The sequence below is a fragment of the Perognathus longimembris genome, chromosome 23 (assembly GCF_023159225.1).
Source record: "Perognathus longimembris pacificus isolate PPM17 chromosome 23, ASM2315922v1, whole genome shotgun sequence".
NCBI lineage: Eukaryota > Metazoa > Chordata > Mammalia > Rodentia > Heteromyidae > Perognathus > Perognathus longimembris.
The window spans coordinates 18,564,114-18,578,845 of record NC_063183.1 but is presented as its reverse complement, the minus strand read 5'-3'; the positions used below and the strand labels follow the sequence as shown (position 1 = coordinate 18,578,845).

General features: G+C 54.2%; 2 protein-coding genes across 3 annotated transcripts in view; both read right to left on the bottom strand.

Annotated features, from left to right (window-relative positions):
- Igdcc3 (immunoglobulin superfamily DCC subclass member 3) overlaps nt 1-2,579 on the bottom strand; it is a 34,555-nt gene extending 31,976 nt beyond the window's left edge. Inside the window, exon 1 of the mRNA XM_048332460.1 lies at nt 2,236-2,579. Coding sequence (XP_048188417.1) covers nt 2,236-2,578 — 343 coding nt within the window. The 5' untranslated portion in view covers nt 2,579. The remainder of the gene's footprint in view (nt 1-2,235) is intronic.
- Nucleotides 2,580-10,508: 7,929 nt separating this feature from the next.
- Nucleotides 10,509-14,732, bottom strand: part of Igdcc4 (immunoglobulin superfamily DCC subclass member 4) — a 33,341-nt gene continuing 29,117 nt past the window's right edge. For both annotated transcript variants that reach the window (XM_048331755.1, XM_048331756.1), the window contains exons 18-20: nt 13,994-14,222; nt 13,243-13,404; nt 10,509-11,539 (exon numbers count right to left, since the gene is read on the bottom strand). In XM_048331755.1, the coding sequence (XP_048187712.1) occupies nt 11,129-11,539; nt 13,243-13,404; nt 13,994-14,222 (802 nt within the window). In that variant the 3' untranslated portion in view covers nt 10,509-11,128. The remainder of the gene's footprint in view (nt 11,540-13,242; nt 13,405-13,993; nt 14,223-14,732) is intronic.

The following is a 14,732-nucleotide window of genomic DNA, read 5'->3' as shown; positions in this document are numbered from 1 at the left end:
TACTGTGGAGGTAAGAGTCTCGGGAACTTTCCTGCCCAAGCTAGCCTCCAACTGCCATCCTCATATCTCAGCCTCCTGAGATGCTGGGATTACAGGCGTGAGCCACCCAGCGGTGCCTGGCTAGCCTCTAGTGCTCAGCACCGAAGGGTGGGAAGCCTCAAGCCCTGCGCGGTCCCCAGCCTCCGTCCACGAGCCTCTTCCTAACACTCAGCCATCTGCTCAGGGGCTGCAGCGGCCTCCCTCGCAGCGCCAGCAGGGAGGGTCGGACCAGGGTGGCTGAACCAGAAGTGATTCCGTCTCCAAGTCCGGGACTGCCTCCCAGAGAGCTCCATATGGGGGACTGGCTCAGCCTTCCGCAGAACAAAGGGACACCTTCAGCTCAGCAAGAGGGGCCCTGCTTCCAGCAATTCATCTCTCACCCGCCCTTCTGAGCATCAGTGCGAAGGCCCTTGGAGCCAGGAAGAAACTTGTCCGTGTGCAGGGAGAGAGGCAGCGTGCCATAGAAGTGCAGTGGGAGGGGAGGGGGTCCTGGCTTTTCTGCTTCCCAGAATGTCAGGGAAAGCCGGGCACTGGTGGCTCATGCCTGCAATCCTAGCTACTCAGGAGGCTGACATCTGAGGACTGAAGTTCAAAGCCAGCCCAGGCAGGAAAGTCCGTGAGACTATCTCCAATGAACCACCAGAAAACCAGAAGTGGCGCTGTGGCTCAAGTGGTAGAGCACTAGCCTTGAGCACAAAGAGGCTCAGGGACAGTGCTCAGGCCCAGAGTTCAAGCCCCAGAACCAACTTAAACACACACACACACACACACACACACACACACACCACACACACGTGCACCAAAGCATCCTTTTTAGAGGGACAGACCATTCTCTGAAGTAGAGAGATATGAGATGGCAAATATTTTTCACTTGCCCAAATCTGTGCCCTTTCTCAACAGCAGAGATGCCCCCCTCCAAGCCCCACATGCCCCCCTCCGGACCCTCACAGCTCCTCAGCCTGCCATTTTCCTCATGAGGCACTCATTTGGGTTTATGTATTATTCCCAGTGTGTACATGTTAAACAACAACAGTATTTCCAAGACAGTTGTTAAAGCAAAGCCACGTTTTTAATCAACACAACCGTAGGTGATCTATCAGCACCAGCAAAACACAGTTTTAGGGCCAAAATATTGCCTGGCCTTGTATCTCTGAGTCAAAGGGAAAAAAAAGCATATTAGTGCCAGGTACTGGTGGTTCATGCCTATAATCTGAGCTATCAAGGAGGCAGAGATATGAGGATCACAGTTCAAAGCCAGCCCAAGCAGTAAAGTCTGTGAGGAGTCTAATCTCCAGTGAACCACCAAAAAGTTTGAAGTAGAGCTGTGGCTCAAGTGGTAGAATGCTAACCTTGAGCAAAAAGTGCTTAGAGACAGTGCATAGGGCCCTGAATTCAAACTCTAGAAGCACTACAAAAAGAAAAAATAAAGTACAGAAAGTTGAAATAACCCTTTAAAAATCTCTGAAATGGGCTGGGAACTGATGGCTCAAATCTATAATCCTAGCTTCTCAGGAGGCTGAGATCTAAAGGACCTCAGTTCAAAGCCAACCTGGGAAGGAAAGTTTTTGAGACTCTTCCCTCTAATTAACCACCAGAAAACTGGAAGTGGCACTGTGGCTCAAAGTTGTAGAGTCCTAGTCTGTGTGTGTGTGTGTCTGCCAGTCCTGGGGCTTAAACTCAGGGCCTGGGCACTGTCTCTGTGCTTCTTTTGCTCAAGGCTAGCACTCTTTCACTTGAGCCAAGCACTACTTGTGCCTTTTTCTGTGTATGTGGTACTGAGGAATCAAACCCAGGGCTTCGTGCATGCTAGGCAAACACTCTACCGCTAAGCCACATTCCCAGCCCTAGAGCGCTAGTCTTGAGCGCAAAAAGCTCAGGGACAGCACCCAGGCCCAGAGTTCAGCCTCTGAAATCCTCCACAGAGTGAGTCAATTATTTCTCTTGAACTGAGAATGCCCACAGTTTGATAGGCAAGTAGATACAGGAAACAGCATGAGTGTTTGATTACATTCGTGTCAATTCATAATCTACCCATCAATGAAATGTGCAGACAATCTAATTCTACCCTCTGAGGTTGCGGCTCTGCGTGTGAGCTCTGTGCATGAGCTGGGCCCAGTGTCCTGCCTCAAGGCTCTGGGCTGACCTCAGTCACCAGCCTGGCTTCTACAAAAAGGCAAACAAGGAATGTCTACTTACTTGCAGCCTGGATTCGAGCCTTCCGGCTGACCACCAACCCGAAGCGGTTCTGCGCCACACATTCATAGTCGCCCTCGTCTGCGGGACTGCCTCCCTGCTCCGGCCTGAAGTGACGGATCAGCAAGGACCCGTTGGCCAGCAGGGTGGTGTGGGGGGTGTCTGGCAGCTCAGCACCATTCTTCCTCCAGGTGACTCTCACCGGAGGGGTCCCGTCCACTTTACAGCCCAGCACTATGGGCTGCCCCCGGACCCCAACATCATCGCTAGGTTCCACAGCAAATGCCAGTTCAGCAGAGTGGCCCAGACCTGCGTCAAGGAAGGAGATGTTTAGTGCGGTAGGCATGGTCAGGACGGGGTCCCCCACAAAGAGATTTCAAGTTCAAGGCTTCAAGTCTTCACACTCCATCTTCAGGTTTCTGAGATGTGAACAGGAATCATCAGTCAGGCTGGTACTGGCGGCTCACACTGATAATCCTAGCTACTCAGGAGACTGAGATCTGAGGATTACGGTTCAAAGCTAAGACTGGACGGGAAAGTCTGTGAGACTCTAATCTCCAATGAACCAGCAAAAAGCTGGGAGTGGAGCTGTGGCTCAAGTGGTAGAGCACCAGACTTGAACAAAAAATGTTAAGGGGCAGCTTTCAGGCTATGACTTCAAACATCCCAGTACTAATGCACATGTGTGTGCATGCATACACACACATACACACATAAAGAAAGATAATGGGGGCTGGGGATATGGCCTAGTGGCAAGAGTGCTTGCCTCGTATACATGAGGCCCTAGGTTCAATTCCCCAGCACCACATATACAAGAAAACGGCCAGAGGTGGCGCTGTGGCTCAAGTGGCAGAGTGTTAAGCGCCTTGAGCAAAAAGAAGCCAGGGACAGTGCTCAGGCCCTGAGTCCAAGCCCCAGGACTGGCCAACAACAAAAAAAAGAAAGATAATGATCATCCATTCACGCCATTCCCTGTTTCACAGATAAGGAAACTGAATCCCAGAAGTTTCTGGTGACTTTTCCAGGGTCTTACACTGAGTTGCAATGCCAAAAGACTCAGAAACAAGACTCATTCCAACACAGCGCCACTCGGGATAACCAGACTCTCAGCTACTAGAGAGGCAGAGATAGGAAGATTCCAGTTCAAATCCAGCCGGGAAAGACAAATGGGTGAGATTCTTCTTTTCAATGAACCACCAAAAGGCCAGAAGTGGAGCTGTGGCTCCAGTGGTCCAGCTCCTGCCTTGAGTGAAAAAGCTAAGAGACAGAGAGTCCAGCCTGAGTTCAAGCCCCAGTAGAGGCACACAAATATAAAGTTTAAATTAAGGAAGAAGAATAATGGTTGTGTCTTAGGGTTGTTTGACAATGAACTGGAAGGCACTAGGGACGCTGCAAGTTCTAAAGAAATGGAGATAGTAATAAATCATGCTTTGGGCTGGCAAAACCACCAGAGGCCTGGTCTGATGCCTGGCAGGGAGCAGACGGGCTAGGATTCCGGGGTACAGGCTTGGCCGTGGTGGGTTGCCCCCAACCCCATGCTCTGGGTGTTGGGCCTTTGGCCTTTGTTACGGAGAGAAATGAGTAGCAAACCCCAGCTGAGAGTTTCCAAAGCTCAGCGGGAAAGGGTCCTAGAACTTTTTTTCTCCCAGCCAACCTCATGGCTCTTGCCGAAGCGAAATGAGCTGGAAGATGAGGAGAGGAAAGAAGAGGGGGTGGGGGGAGGCTGATGTGGGAATCAGAAGGAGGAGCAAGGCCTCCATGCCCAGGCATCATGCCAAGTCACCAACTTCTCCCGGCAAGCAACTTACCAGACCAGTTACCACTTCACTCCGGGAAGAAAAAGAAAGAAGTGACTGGCAGAAAAGCGCAACTTCAGCACCCCCTTCCCCTTCTCCCCACCCCCCCCAACCCGCCCCGCGCTTCCAGGGAGCCAGTGATCCTGCCATTCGCTCTCCCTGCCCGAGGGCACCCCGACATCGATGGGGAGAAAGAAGGAGGGGCGCAGGGCTCCCAGGCGAGCTCCAAAACCCTTATCACCCTCCACACATCCTGAGCCCCCAACCCAACCCCAGTACAACCACGGGGACGGGGGTGGGGTGGGGTGGGGTGGGGGGGTGAGGTGGGGGCGGACGGATAAAGTTTCTCCCCGCCGCAGATTCGATGTTCTGCTTCTTGGAAGAGGACAGGAGAGATAACCCACCCGAACGGGGGTCTGCTGAGAGCTTGGGGTGCGAGGGGGGAAGGGATCGGATCGGTCCCCCCCCCCTTCTCCCGAACTTTGAGCCTGTTCCAGGCCCCCGACGCGGTGGAGCCGGAGCTCCAGGCGGGGGCAGCGGGACCGGTCCCCGAGCGCAGGCCGGGTCTCCAGGGCGCGCTCCGGGCTGGGCGGGGCCGCGGGCATCCCCGGGCGGCCCCTGGCTCCCCAACCCCGGGGCTCTCCCGCTCTGCCCACCCTCCGATCTTCCTCCTCCTCCTCCTCCACCTCTTCTTCGGCATCTCCCGCACCCCCTTTGGCCCAGCCCCCCCTCCGAACCCCGACGCGCCCCTGCGCCCGGCCCGCGCCCCGGACCCCGGCTCCTGGCACCCCCCGGTTCAGACGGGACTCACTCGTTTTCCCCGGATCCCCAACGCCAGCCCGCGTCCGCCAGCCCCGGCGTCTCCCCGCGCCCCGGGCTCCCGCGTGCGGGGTCCCCCTCGATCCCCTCCGGGGGTCCCCGTCCTCGGCACCCCCACCCCTCCCGCGCGGGGTCCGCAGCCTCGCCCCCGGCTCACCCTGGCTGGGCGCGGGCAGCAGCAGCAGCAGCAGCAGCAGCAGCGGCGGCGGTGGCGGCCGGAGCCGGAGCCGGAGCCGGAGCCCGAGCCCGAGCCCGAGCCCGAGCCCGAGCCGCAGCCGCAGCGGGCGGCGCGCGGACGCGGCGCGCGGCGCAGCCATCGGGGCTCGCGGGGCTCCCGGCGCGGCGAGGACGCGGCAGCGGCTCACAGCGCCCCGCGGGGCCGGCGCCGGGGCCGAGGCCGGGGCGCAGGCCGGGGCCGAGCCCGGGCGGCGGGGGGCTGCGGTCGCATGGCCGCCTAGGAGCGCGGGGCGCGCAGGGGGAGCGCCGCTTGCGCCATCTTGCACCCAAGCCCGGCGATCTGTCAGCCTCGCCCCTCCCCGCCCCGCCCTCGTCCCCCTCCCCCGGCCCTCCCCCCGCCGCCCCCTCCCCTCCCCTCCCCTCCCTCCCCTCCGCCGGTCCCCACCCCCCCCCCCCTCTCCCCGGAGGCCGGGTCTGGGGAACAAAAGAGCCGGCGAGCGCTTTGAGCGGCCGGACATTCCCGGCTGCGCGGCGGACGCGCTCCCCCCTGCGCTTTGAACTGCGGTCCCCCGAGTCGCCTCGTGGCCCCCCGAGTCCCCCCTCGCGGCCCCGCCGGCCAACCCGGGACTCGGGGAGGGGGGTGGGGTGGGGGAGCGCACGGGGAGCCGCCGGGACCCCGGCGTGTCCTCGAGTCTGCACCGCGGAGATCGTGGCTTCAACGCCGCCCCAAAGTTGTCCGGAGATTGCTTGTGCCACGGGGGGGCCCGGTCCCCTCATTCGGAAGAGAAGTCGTTTCTGGGCACACGCCTGGACTCTTTAAGACGGAGGAGCCGCGGCCCTTGGGGAAAGCAGACCCTCCCCGGTGAGACCGGGAGGAGAAAGTTCTGCCTGGTGTCTAGCCTACTTAGCCAAGCCCAGGCCTCCTCCCTGAGCCCCTCCTCGGAACATCCCAGGTCTGGACAAGTGAGGAGAGCATGGGGAAAGTTCAAGTGCCACTGACAGCTGATGTTTCCCATCTGAGAACTCCATGGAGACCGTACAGGTCCCACAGGAGTGGCACTGCAAGGCAGACATCCAGAGCCTGGGGTGGCGGCTCATGCCTGCGTAACCCTAGCTACTCTACTCGGGAAGCCCGAGATCAGAGTGGAGCTGTGGCTCAGGTGGTAGAGTACCAGCCTTGAGGGGAAAAAAAAGCTAAGGGGGAAGCTGAGGACCCGGGTTCAAGCCCCCCAATACTGGCACACATAGAGCACACACAAGAGACACCCCTGTATCTGATAGCCTAGCTTGGAAAGACCGTGAATCTTGACTTCTTGCTACCCTATTAAATGAGCTGTGGAGTCTCGCATGGTGGATTATTGAGCAATTATTAAGTTCTAGTAGCTAGCTGCAGTTGAAGACTGGAATTGGAATGGTACTAGTCTAGCTAAGTCTCTGTCTCAGCTTTTCCCTTTTTGTGCCAGTACTGGGGCTTGAATTCAGGTACTGTCCCTTAGCTTTTATTTTTTGGTCAGTTGTGGGGCTTGAACTCAGCCTGGACGCTGTGTCTGAGCCTCTTTGTGCTAAAGACTAGTGCTCTACCACTTGAGCCACAGCACCACTTCCGGTTTTCGAGTGGTTAATTGGAGATAAGAGTCTCACAGGACTTTTCTGCCCCGGCTGGCTTCAAACCCACAATCCTTGGATCTCAGCCTCCTGAGTATAGTATTACAGGCGTGAGCCACCAGCGCCTGGCTTCCCTTAGCTTTTCCACTCAAGGCTAGCACAGTACCATTAGAGCCACAGCTCCACTTGTGGCTTTTTGGTGGTTACTTGGAGATAAGAATCTCACAGACTTTCCTCCCTGAGCTGGCTTGGAACTACTGACCCTTAGCTCTCACTCCTGAGTAGCTAGGGTTACAGGTGAATCACTGGTACCTGGTTTAAGTCTCTCTATGGTTACTAACCATGGGCTTTGGGACCAGGATTGCTTATTCTTCCTAAAAGTAACTTTGGTGGAGGAAGAGAAGCGGGGCAGCAGCAGCAGCAAGAACCTAGGGAATCTCTACAGCAGCAAATAGAAGATGAGCCAGATAAGCATGACTGGAAGTTTCTGAGTAGAGAAATTCAAGGTCAGGGACTCCAGTGAGCCCCAGCCCCAGTGGGTTTCATTGTGAGGAAGGACAGGAGACCTCTACTGGCCGCAGGAGAGGTAGGCAGGCAGGGTCTTCCCCAGGCCTAGTCCTACAAGTCCCTCTGTAGGGCTCGAATCCTCAATAACCCCTTTTTGACATGTCCTGGACTCCAGAAAGGTCACATGCATGTCCTGAATTGCTGTCATTTTAAATTCATGTTGACAAGTGTTTAATTCTTATCACAGTGCATGGTTGGAGGGTGATATGCAAATAACAGCTATTCTGTTTCCCCGGAAAATGTGCAGTATCTCACTGTATGATCTGTCAATTAACCCGTCTGGCCCAGCAGTCACTTTAGGGGTGGTCCTGGGCAGGGACGCCTCTGGCTCGAGGTTCCAATGGAAAAAGCACTTTCTTTTTGTTACCAGTCCTGGGGCTTGAACTCTGGGCCTGGGCACTGTCCCTGAGCTTCTTTTGCTGGAGGTGAGTGTTCTACCACTTGAGCCACAGCACTACTTGCAGTTTTTCGGTGATTAACTGGAGGTAAGAGTCAGGCTGGCTGCAAACTGCAATCTTCAGAGCTCATCCTCAGGAGAAACCAGCTTGGTTATCAAAGTCTGTGAGCCCCTTTTCTCCAACTAACCACAAAAAAAGCTTTGAAGTAGAGGTGTAGCTCAAGTGGTAGAGGGCTAGCCTGGCCAAAAAAAAAAAAAAAAAGCTCAAGGACAGTGCCCAGGCCCTGAGTTCAAGCCCCAAAAGAAAAAAGAAATTCTCACGGACTTTCCTGCCGGCATGGCTTCAAATGACATTCCTCAAATCTCATCTTCCGGAATAGCTGTGATTATAGGCATGAGCCAGGGGTGCCCAACAACCTTTTTGCAGTCTCCATTTTTTCCCCTATGTACCTACCGAGGGGAAGATGGTCTAGTTATTTTTTTCCTTGTGACCATCTGCTCTCTACTCTGAAAACAACAACAAAAAAAACCCCACCATTTTTCAGACTCATAGGAAACAAATTCTCCTGGACAGAAAGGCTGAGGAAATTCTACCCACTGATTCTATCAACCAAAAGACAATTCTGGAAAATAGTTTATTAATTCATTATAGGGATAGATACATGATCAATGCTTTAGCGTCACACTAAAGAATATCATATTTGTAAGGAGGAAAACAAATTGATGGGGGAAAATAATTAAATACAGCACAAACTAAATACAGACAAGTAACTGAGCGAGTACTGCTTATATCTGTCCATGCATCAAGAAAAGATTTTTAAAATAACACTCAAGAAACTTAAGGCATCCATGGTAGGTAACAGAGGGATTAAAGCCCTGAAGACCAACAGACTTTTTTTCTAATAATAATAAACCAAAACAAAACACTGCCACAAAGACACAAACTGAATGCTTCCAAATTACTCAAGAGCCCAGATCATATATAATGCTAGTAATGGCCACTTTCTTATCAAGTGTGAGTTATAGGCAGATACCAGATTTATTACTTATTTGCTTTTGAGAAACAATTTTCCACCCAACCTAATGGGTTATAAATTGTCTCATTTGCAGCTATTTAATTTAAACCAGAACCTCAGTGCCTGTTAAACAAGAACATGAAGAATGACTGTGTGCTGCAATGCTAAGAGCCTACTGTTAAAATAGCTATTTAATTCAGAGCAGGGTTTTTTCTTTCTCTTCTTAAAAAAAAAAAATTCAAACCAACAAAATAAGAAGCTTTGACCTTCAGAGCAATGAGGAAACTTACACACTGGTGGCCCGAGTGACACCAAATGCTACCAAAATAGTAAGAAATTAAAACACATGTCTGCCTTTAACAAGAAACAGAACCCACATGAATAACCGTTAGTCCTTGGCTGGCTGAAGCAGGAGCCAAGTAAATGTAGGTGTCAAATATGAGTGACATCCAAGTATATTAAACAGATGCTTTCGGGGTCTGAAGAGGCTGCAACTCTGCTGAAAGACATTTCACTGTTGTTGTTTTTATAAAAAAGGATAGACTGGTTATCTCTAATTTGGCCCAGAAGCCAGTATTAACTCTTGATGTGCCAATCCATTTTAAAAGATGCAATGAGAAGCTGGGCGCCAGTGGCTCACGCCGACAATCCTAGCTATTCAAGAGGCTGAGATCTGAGGATTATGGTTCAAAGCCAGCCCAGGCAGATGAATGGGAGAGACTTATCTCTAATGACCCAGCTCAAAGCTGGAAGTGGAGGTGTGGTTTGAGTGGTGGGATGATAGTCTTGAATGGAAAAAGCCAAGCAAGAGCATGAGGCCCTGAGTTCAAGTCCCAGTACCGACACACATGGGTAAACACACACACATACACACACACACACAGATGCAATCAGGGAGCTGAGATGCTACCTCTTGCCTTAGGAGAGGGCTCAGGTAAAAAGCAAATAACCCTTTGCACGAGGCAGGAAGTAGAAGTCAAGCTTGTCCCTGAATGATAGGCCAACGGAGATGATTTCAGGATTCAATCGAGAAAGAAAAGCAAAATGAAACAGCCCGCTGTTTTCCTGCACACCTTCCTTCCAGCACCCTGGAGGGGAGACGCTTGTGTTCCACCCCGGATCCGGTCAGGTTCAGCAGGAAAGAAAGGCTCAAGCCATCCCTGCCCAGTGCACCTGCCTCCCAACCTGGTCAATTCCCTTCAAGTAGCCAGGCCAGTCCCTGTCCTGCCTCAAAATAGCCCCAGGGCCCTGGACTCCTGGACTCCCTGGGAGCCCCTCCCATCCCAGTGCCAAGGTAGAGACCAGGGTCTTCTCCAAACCCTCCTGGGAAGGAGCTGATGGGGGAGCGGAGGGGACACTGGGGTCACACTGTGGCCTTGAAGCAGACATGAGGTAGTCATGTTGGCAGGGGAAGACACAGAGGCTGAACCCAGGCAAGAGAAGCAGATGACAGCACACATGGCTTGAGAGACAGAAGAGAAATGGAGTGTGGGATGCCGGTGGCTCACATCTGTAATCCTAGCTACTTAGGAGGCTGAGATCTGAGGATCACGGTTCGAAGCCAGCCCGGGCAAGAAAAATTCATGAGACTCAGATCACCAATTAACCACCAAAAAAAGAAAAAAGAAAAAAAATGCTGGAAGTGGCGCTGTGGCTCAAGTGGTAGAGCACTAACCTTGAGCAAATAAAAGCTCAGGGACAGCACCCAAGCCCTGAGTTCAAGCCCCAGGACTGGCACCAAGAAAACAAAACAAAACAAAAAACAGGAAGAGAAAGGAAAGCAGAAGAGGAGGAAGGTCAGACAGACATGGCAGGAAGGGGAAAGAAAGCCCCAGAATTGGAGCAGCAAGCTGATAAGCAGAGCAGAGAGATGGAGGGGGGGGGAAGAAACAGAGAGAGAGAGAGAGAGGGGGGGGGGGAGAGGGAGAGAGAGAGAGAGATCTCCAGATCCAGGCACTTCCCAAATGGCAAAAATTAGGTGTGGAGTTGCTAGGGAGGTCGGGGAACCAGGCTGACGCTGGCAATTTGGGTAGGGAGGACAGGGAATGACGGTGATCAGGCTACAAGGCTCAGCCCAGCCAGCAGGAGCCGGGCCGGGGCTGTCCTTGCAGACAGGGAAAGGGAGGCACTCTCAGAGTGTGTAACAGGAGGCTGGGGGGTGGGGGTGGGCCCACACGACTGGAGACTGACCCCAGTGGCCCACTGTCCTGACTTGGAGGATCAAAGACAGTGGCGGCCACTGAGCGGGGCCAGTTGTCCCCAGCTCCCGCCCTAGGACGTGTCTGTGTGGCTCCACGCATCGGCACTGCCGCAGGCGGCTGAGTGTCACCGGGTGTGTGGCACAGAGTAAGAGGGGAGTGAATATTCCAGTTCTTTCTCTCCCCTGTGGCCAAGGCACCCTGGGAAGCGCCAAGAGACCTGGTCAGGCCTGCAGTCCACATGTGTACACACGTGGTTGTGCGTGTTCTGTTCTGTGAGCCCCACCAGCCTGCCTCAAATGCACTTTCTGCTCAGAGGAGCTAAGCAGAGGAAGGAAAGGGGGCTCTAGGGAGGCCTGGGCTGGCTCCTTGAGGACAGGGGGCTTTGGGCTGGCAGCTGTTCCCAGGGTCCTCTTCCAAAGCCTCACTGGATGGGACGTCCCGATAGGAGCAGGTGGTGCTGGATGCTTCCGGCAGGCAGCTAAGTCTGTCTGGCCCAGTGGCTGCCTGCTCGAACCCGCCCAGCTCTCGGTCCAGCCAATCAGCTCCTTGTCCAAGATCCACAACACCGGAAGTGAGCGCGGGGGCCTCGGAAGGCAGGGCGACCTCGGATTCCAGGTCTTGGAGATGGAGGGCAGGGCTTCCTTTGGATGCACTGAAGTCCGAGTGGACGATGACCTCGGCCTCCACTTGGTTCCTGCAGGCTGGCGGGGTTTTCTTCCTCCCGTTGCCCTGGTTTGGAGCACAGAATACAAAGACCAGGTGACCGTTACCTGAATGATGACCAGAAAACTGATCCAGGTACGGGGTAGAGAGACCGGCAGCTCATGTGAGTGTATGTCACAAGAATGCTGGGGATAAAGCCGACTGGCTCACCGCACAGTGCTCGGGCCCAGACAAAGGCCGGGAGATGCGGATTAGTGCCATCCCAGAAGGACCAGAGGCATCCAGCAAATGGGAAATAGGAAGCAAATAGGAAGAAGGGTTGAATGTACAGGGGCCAACTCAATTCCCCACCCTCAAATCCTTAGTAATTTTGAGTGTGTATGCCGGTACTGAGGCCTGGGTGCTATCCCTTAAGCTTTTTGTTGTTTTGGTCATGAGGTTTGAACATGGGGCCTGGGCACTGTCCTTGAGCCCTTTTGCTCCAGGCTAGTGCTCTATCACTTTCAGCCACAGCACCACTTCTGGGTCTTCTGGTGGTTAGAGATAAGAGTCTCACAGACTTTCCTTTCCAGGCTGGCTTTGAACTGTGATCCTCAGATCTCAGCTTCCTGAATAGCTAGGATTACAGGTGGGACCCATCAGTACGCCAAGTCTTTAAGTTGTTTTTGGTTTTGGTTTTTTTTGGCCAGTCCTGGGCCTTGGACTCAGGGCCTGAGCACTGTCCCTGGCTTTCTTTTTGCTCAAGGCTAGCACTCTGCCACTTGAGCCACAGCGCCACTTCTGGCCGTTTTCGGTATATGTGGTGCTGGGGAATCGAACCCAGGGCCTCATGTATACGAGGCAAGCTCTCTTGCCACTAGGCCATATCCCTAGCCCCAGTAGTTGTTGTTGTTTTTGTTTTTTTTTGCTCAAGGTTGGTGCTCTACCACTTGTGCCACAGCTTCACTTGTGGCTTTTTGGTGGTTAACTGGAGACAAGAGTCCCATGGAGGGGCTGGGGGATATGGCCCAGTGGCAAGAGTGCTTGCCTCGTATACATGAGGCCCTGGGTTCAATTCCCCAGCACCACATATACAGAAAGTGGCCAGAAGTGGTGCTGTGGCTCAAGTGGCAGAGTGCTAGCCTTGAGCAAAAAGAAGCCAGGGACAGTGCTCAGGCCCTGAGTCCAAGCCCCAGGACTGGCCAAAAAAAAAAAAAAAGAGTCCCATGGATTTTTCCCTCCAGTGTTGGCTTCAAACTGCAATCCTCAGATCTCAGCCTCTTGAGTAGCTAGGATCATAAGTGTGAGCTACCAGCGCCTAGCCAGACCTGACTTCATTGTGGCAAGTGAAGGAGATGGGAGGGAGCAAGTACTTAGCCTGTACCCCACGCAGAGACTGGGAGCCAATGGCACATGGCCAATCCATGATAATTTTATCATGGCCTATTCAATTTCCCCTAAGGGGCTGGGGATATGGTTTAGTGTCAAGAGTGCTCGCCTCATATACATGAAGCCCTGGGTTCGATCCCCCAGCACCACATACATAGAAAAAGCCAGAAGTGGCGCTGTGGCTCAAGTGGCAGAGTGCTAGCTTTGAACAAAAGAAGCCAGGGACAGTGCTCAGGCCCTGAGTTCAAGACAAAACAAAAACAAGTTTCCCTAAATTCGCCTGCCTGCCACCCCCTTCACCTTTAGAGACCAGAACTACCCCCAGAAGGGTCACCACCAAGGGGTCAGTTTCCTCCTCACAACATGGGGACCTGCCTCTCCTTTCCTCCTGTGGAACTAACCTTGATGGCATCGTACACGAGAGCCTGCAGCAACAGTGTCTGTCCAGTTCCAGCAGGGGGCAGCAGAGCTCGGGTCAAAGCAGGCCTGGGGCCAGCCTGGGGCAGCTCACAGCCTGCCCAGGAACCTGCCCAGTTGGGTCCACTGGGCTGAGCCCAAGAGATCTGTACAGAAAATAACAAAGAAGGGGACACAGAAAGGCATGATGGGGATTGGCTGGGGGAAGGAAACGAGGGGAGAAGTGGATGGGCTACGATGAGCAGAACCCCAACCGATGGCCCCATGCTGTATCTCATTTGCCAGCCAGGTTCGCTGCAAAAACCCCTCTGAGGACCAAGAAGGGTCTAGGGGTTCTGTCCAGCTGGAGGGACCCACAAATATACACCGAGGTCTTCCCCCTGTGAGAACCAGGCAAGCAAGGCTGGTATATACTTTTTGTGCCAGTCCTAGGGCTTGAACTCGGGGCCTGGGTGCTGTCCCTGAATATTTTTGCTCAAGGCAGGTATGCTACCATGTGAACCACAGCTCCACTCCTGGCTTTTCGGTGGTTCATTTGTTGATAAGCTTCACAATTTTCCCTGCCTAGGTTGGCTTTGAGCCACAATCCTAGGCCAGTGTCTTTCTTGTAAGGAAGGGAGCGGCTCCTCTTCTATAGCAGGGGATGGGGGAAGAGGCATTCGGCAGCCACTGGCTGAGCTCTGGCGCCCCCTGGTGTCTCCCTCAGGAATGGGTCACAGCGCGAGGAGGACTCACCTTTCTCTTAGAGTGGCCGGGGCAGTCAGACACGCCACCGCCCATCAGGCTGTGCACTTCAGCCCTGTCCTCCATGTCAGAGGGTGGTGGGGACCAGTCCTGAGGACGAGGGTGCACGAGGGACTCCAGCTCATGGGCAGCGGGGAGACTGGGGGGACCGAGCCGGGCTCTGGAGTAGAGTGCGGGGTTCCCAGGGGCGGACGTGGAGGACAGGCCCGGGAGGGCTTCCCTGGAAAGGGCCATGGGAAAGCAAGGCTGCGTTATTGCTGAAACAGTGTGGCAGGGCCACATGGGAATCGGGGGCAATTTTTATGCGTGTGAACGTCCTGGGGCTCGAACTCAGGGCCCGGGCACTGTTCCTGAGCTTCTTTCTTGCTCAAGGCTAGCACTCTGCCGTGGGAGCCCCGGCGACACCTCTGGCTTTGGTGCTGAGCTGGAGATGAGAGTGTCTCTCGCTGGCTTTCCCACCCGAGCTGCTCCCAACCACAATCCTCAGACCTCAGTCTCCTGAGTAGCTCGGATTACAGGCCTGAGAATCAACTTTTTTTTTTTTTTTTTTTTAACTGTGCTGGGGTTCAGAAACCTAGAGTGTCACCGATGCTGGGCGAGTGTTCTACCCCTGAGCTGCACCCCAGGTCCCAGGGTCCTAAACGTAACGGGATTCCGGGGGTGAGGGAGTGCTCGGGGCACCTCATAGCCACGTCCCTGCTGGCCCTCCTGGTAGCTCCCTCCGGGAAAT